General features: G+C 36.4%; 1 protein-coding gene across 2 annotated transcripts in view; it reads right to left on the bottom strand.

The window, feature by feature from the left end:
- Positions 1-538: 538 nt before the first annotated feature.
- Positions 539-4,969, bottom strand: part of VMA21 (VMA21, vacuolar ATPase assembly factor) — an 11,748-nt gene continuing 7,317 nt past the window's right edge. Inside the window, exons 2-3 of one of the 2 annotated variants that reach the window (XM_003800936.3) lie at positions 1,547-1,656; positions 539-790 (exon numbers count right to left, since the gene is read on the bottom strand). In XM_003800936.3, coding sequence (XP_003800984.1) covers positions 648-790; positions 1,547-1,656 — 253 coding nt within the window. In that variant the 3' untranslated portion in view covers positions 539-647. The remainder of the gene's footprint in view (positions 791-1,546; positions 1,657-4,969) is intronic. The other variant, XM_012812122.2, reaches the window with a different exon arrangement.

Below are 4,969 nucleotides of genomic sequence, written 5' to 3' on the forward strand. Positions count from 1 at the left end.
AGCAAGCTCTTTGCTTTGTTCTCTAGATTCTTCAGTACATCAAAGTCTTTTTATGTGAAGAGGTGTGATTTAACCTAGGTTTCCCAAAAAACACTGTAATGAAAGATTTCTACTGACTAGGGATTATCCTTTATGTGAAATTCCTTAGTGATATTCAGATTAATTCCAGTGTCCACAAGTTAAGCACCTTTCCATAGGAACTTAACCCCCCAACCAAGGGCCTGGTATTTTCATGACCATGAGGGAAACATTCCAACACAAAATAAAGTTGAGATTTGCTTCACAGTGCACATCTTAATGCATCCAGGGTAAAACTCAAAAGCAACCATAAGTCAAAATGTCCTAAAACATGTCTGTTGTAAGATAATCAAATTATTTCCAGAATAATGTGTAACTAAGTTAACTAATTCATTTGTAACTAATTTAACTTTTCCAAATTCTCATTTGCAAATGTGACTCATACAGTTAAAATCAATTACACAAATTATTGTATTAGAACAATTAAAATTTATACTATTCAAATGTGACTCCTGAAGACTGATTTTAACATGTTTTTTCAACTTTATTCAAATCAGCAATGTCCCCTTCCCCCAGCATTTGCCATTTTGAAAAGATCAATTTAATGCTATCAAAAGGTGACATTCACTTTAATCCTGTTTTCCTTCACGCCATTGTCGTGAGCCTTCATTCCAGGCCACGTACACAAACAGAGCCAGCACCACATGGACAGCAACCACTGCAACAATAGCAGCATAAAAATAGCTGTCCCTATTGGACATCCCAAGGGCACCTATCAAGAGAAGAAAGTTTCCATTTTACTCCAAAACTTACCAAAGTACAAAAAAACAAAGCATAATAATTCTTATTAACTATATATTTCTCTTTTAGATTTTATATTAATATGAGGGTACAAATTAGATTACATCATTTACATTTGTTAGGTAAAAGTCCAAGTTGTAACTGAGTCCATCACATATACCCCTATACTGTACCCAATAAGTGAGAGCTTCCCAATCCCCCCCCCACTTGATTTTAATTATATTTTTCTATCCTGTGGGCATGCAGTTGTCCATCTACTGGTCAGGCAATGAAAAAATAAAATTCTGATAATGAATCAAGTATTCATTATAAGACTTGAGTGTCTTATAACGAATACTTAGAACTATAAACTAAGAACATGATTTTAAACAAACCCACAATTATAACCTCACCCAAGGACTTCAACAATGAAAAGGGGACTTTCTTTTCTTTTCCTTCCATTACCTGACACTGAAAGTCCATTTCCATAAGCCAACCCCTCCTCTCAAAGAGATACTAAAAGATCTGAAAGCTATTTCACATAACACCATAAAAAGGAAGCCAAGTGGAAAAAAGAAGTGATGGAAAAGCTCATTACATAAAGACTCATTATGAGCAATGTGGTTTTTGAAAAGCAAAACAGAAGAAACGAATAAGAAAACCCACTTTACAGATATACAGAGGTCATAAAAGCACAGAATCTTAAACTGGTAGGGGGAAAATATCTTGTTTATAGGTCTAGGATTACCTTCAAATATATAAGATTTAGTCGTGAAATACAACCCAATAGGAACAGTGATCATTAAAGCTGTGAAGAACAGGAGCGTCTTCAGGGTAGATGCTAATGAACTTTCAGTTCTGGAAGAAAGTAAACAAAGAGAAAATCAGAACCTGCATAGCCATAGCCAAACACTGTCACGTCCCTAGAAGTATAAACACCCATGAGATGCTGGAAAATTTGTCCCTTGGAAGCAGGGGTAGGGAGTCATAATCCAAAGATCCTAGAGACTCAGTTGTGGGCAGATGGAATTTCTTTAGCTGGAATATAGGGATTACATTACCACCTTCGAGGGACTATCATTCAAATCCAATATGAGAGAAAGTATCTCAGCACTCCTCCTCTTAGCAGAGGAGCTGGGCGAACAATCTGGGCCAAGAAATGTTGTGTGCCAGATGCTAGAATTGGACTGTTGGCCCACGGAAGCAGCATCCACGCTGCGCTGGTCCCAGAGCTGATGAGGCTCCAGACACTGAACCACCAGAGAATAGCCCAGCAGGTGAACCACTGTGGCTTTCCCCACTGAAATAGGAGCTTCTGTCAAGGAACATCCAGGCCACAGAGCTGCTGACACTAGAAGCCGCTGCTCTGTTCACCTGGCCTGGAGGAGACCAATTAGCCCAGCCAGTGACCAATACACCCACCCTCGCTGGAACAGGAGCTTCTGTCACCAGGAAAAATTAAAGCTAGAGGGAATACTTCCAAACACATTTCATAATGCCAGCATAACCTTCATACCTAAGCTAGACAAAGACCCAGCAAGAGAACTATATGCAGATGCATATTTGGGACAAGAATCTGCAATAAAACATTTTCAAATTAAGTTCAACAACATATCAAAAAGATTATATATTATGACCAAGTAGGATTTATCTCTGCCATGCAAGGCTAGTTTAACCTATGCAAATTAATCAATGTGATACATCACATTAACAGAAAGAAAGATAAAAACCACATAATGTTCCCTCAATTAATGCAAAAAAAGTATTTCACAATGTTTGATATCCTTTCCTGATAAAAACTCTTAACTGTTTACACATAAAAAGTGTGTCAACATAATTAAACCCGTTTATGAAAAACCCAGAGCTAACATATCCCATGGAAACAAGGCAAAGCTTTTCCACCAAGATCTGGTATAAGGCAAAGATACCCACCCTCATCATTTCTATTCAGCATGGTACTGAAGCACCAACAAGAGAAGTCAGATAAAAAAAAAATAAAAGGCATCCAAATTGGGACAGAAAAAGTAAAATTATCTCTATTTGCAGGCGGTACATTCCTATACAGGGTAGACATAAAGTTTGCATGCAATTCAAGAGTTTGACATAGTAAATTGCACACGAAGTTTATGGACACTCCGTATGTAGAAAACTGCAAAGATTTCACAAAAGAAAAAAAAAAACTGTTAGAATAAATAAATTAAGCAAAGTTGCAAGATACAAAATCACAATACAAAAATCAGGAAGCATTTCTATGCACAATTACCAGGCTGAAAAAGAAATCGAGAAAACAATCTCATTTACAATAGAAGTTAAAGCAAATACTTAGGAATAAATTTAACCAAGGTGGTGAATGATCAGTACACAGTATGAAGTATACAATATACAGTACAAAAGTATAAAACACTGATGAAAGAAACTGATGACACAAATGAATGTAAATATTCCTTGTGTTCATGGGTTAGAAGAATTAATACTGTTAAACTGTCTATACTACCCAAGGCAATATACAGATTTAACACAACCTCAATCAAAAGGACAGCCGCATTTTCATAAAAATAGAGGGAAAATCCTAAAATTAACACAAAACCATAAAAAACTCTAAATAGCCAATTCAATACTCAAAAATAAAAAGATGAAAGCATTGCACTTGCTGATTTAAAATTACATTACAAAGTTATAGTAATCAACAGTCTGGTATTAGCTTAAAAACATAAACTAATTAAAGTAACAGAGGTCAACTACTTTTTGACAAGAGTACCAAGAACACAAAATGGAGAAACAATAGTTTCTTCAATAAATGATCCTGGGAAAATTGCATTTCTACATGCAAAAGAATGAAATTGGACTCTTACACCACTCACAAAAGTCAATTCAAAATGGATAAAATAATTGAAAGATAAAGGCAAAGTTTTAAGACATAGAACATATGGGGGAAGTTCTTTTACATTGGCCTTGGCAATATTTTTCAGTTGTCAGAACAAAAGCTCAGGGACAAAAGCAAAAATAAGTAAAGGGGACAGCATTAAAGTAAAAAGCTTCTGCACAACAAAGGAAACAGTCAAAAATGTGAAAAGACAATCCACAGACTGGGAAAAAGTATTCCCAAAACATGCATCTGATCCAGGAATTAACTCAGCAGCAGAAAAACAGCCCGATTAAAAAATGAGTAAAGCACCTGAGCAGACATTTCTCCAAAGGCATAAAAATGGCCAAAAGGTACTCAACATTACTCAGCATCAGGGAAATGCAAATTAATACCACTATGAGCTACTACCCCACACTTGTTAGGATGCCTATTATCAAAAAGACAAAAGCTAACAAGTGTTGGTGAGGGTATGGAATGTATTTATAGACTGGAGCAGCCATTACAGAAAACAGTATGGAGGTTCTATACGACGTTAAAAATGTAACTGCCATACAACCCAGCAATCCCTTTTCCTACACCAAAAGGAGATGAAACTACCACCTTGTAAAGATAATCTATAGTTATCTATAGTTCTATGTTCACTGTACCATTATTCACAATAGCTAAGATGTGAAAACCTAAGTGTCTGTTGGCAAACTGTGGTTTGTATGTAGTGAAATATTATTTGGCCTTAACAAAGGACACCTGCCATTTGCTACAACATGGATGGACCTGAAGGACATTATGCTAAATGAAACAAGCCAGACACATGAAGACGAATACTGCATGATCTTATATGTGGAATCTAAATTAAAAAGATCAACTATACAGGTATAGAGAAGGGAGGCAGAGGAGAAAAGAAAGTGGGGGAGAATTAGGGTCAAAGCATACAGGCTAGAGTTCTAACCTACAAAAAGAGGAATACAGGTAATAAAATTGTATTGTATTGGGGATTTCGGTTACATAAGTAGATTTAACTGCTACACACACACAAAAGTAATTATGTGAGATGATAGATGTATTAATCTGCCTAATTATAGTAATCATTTTGCTATCTATATATACTTTATCTATCTATATACATCTATGACATCATGCTATAAACCTCAAAAATACACAGTAAAATTTATCTTTAAAAAGACACGCCGGCTCGGTGCCTATAGCTCAACCTGCTCGGTGCCTATAGCTCAACCGGCTAAGGCGCCAGCCACGTACACCTAAGGTGGCGGGTTCGAATCCCCAGCCCGGACCCGCCAAACAACAATG

This window comes from Otolemur garnettii, unplaced genomic scaffold (genome assembly GCF_000181295.1).
Source record: "Otolemur garnettii isolate 467f Iridium unplaced genomic scaffold, OtoGar3 scaffold00190, whole genome shotgun sequence".
NCBI classification, from domain to species: Eukaryota; Metazoa; Chordata; class Mammalia; order Primates; family Galagidae; genus Otolemur; species Otolemur garnettii.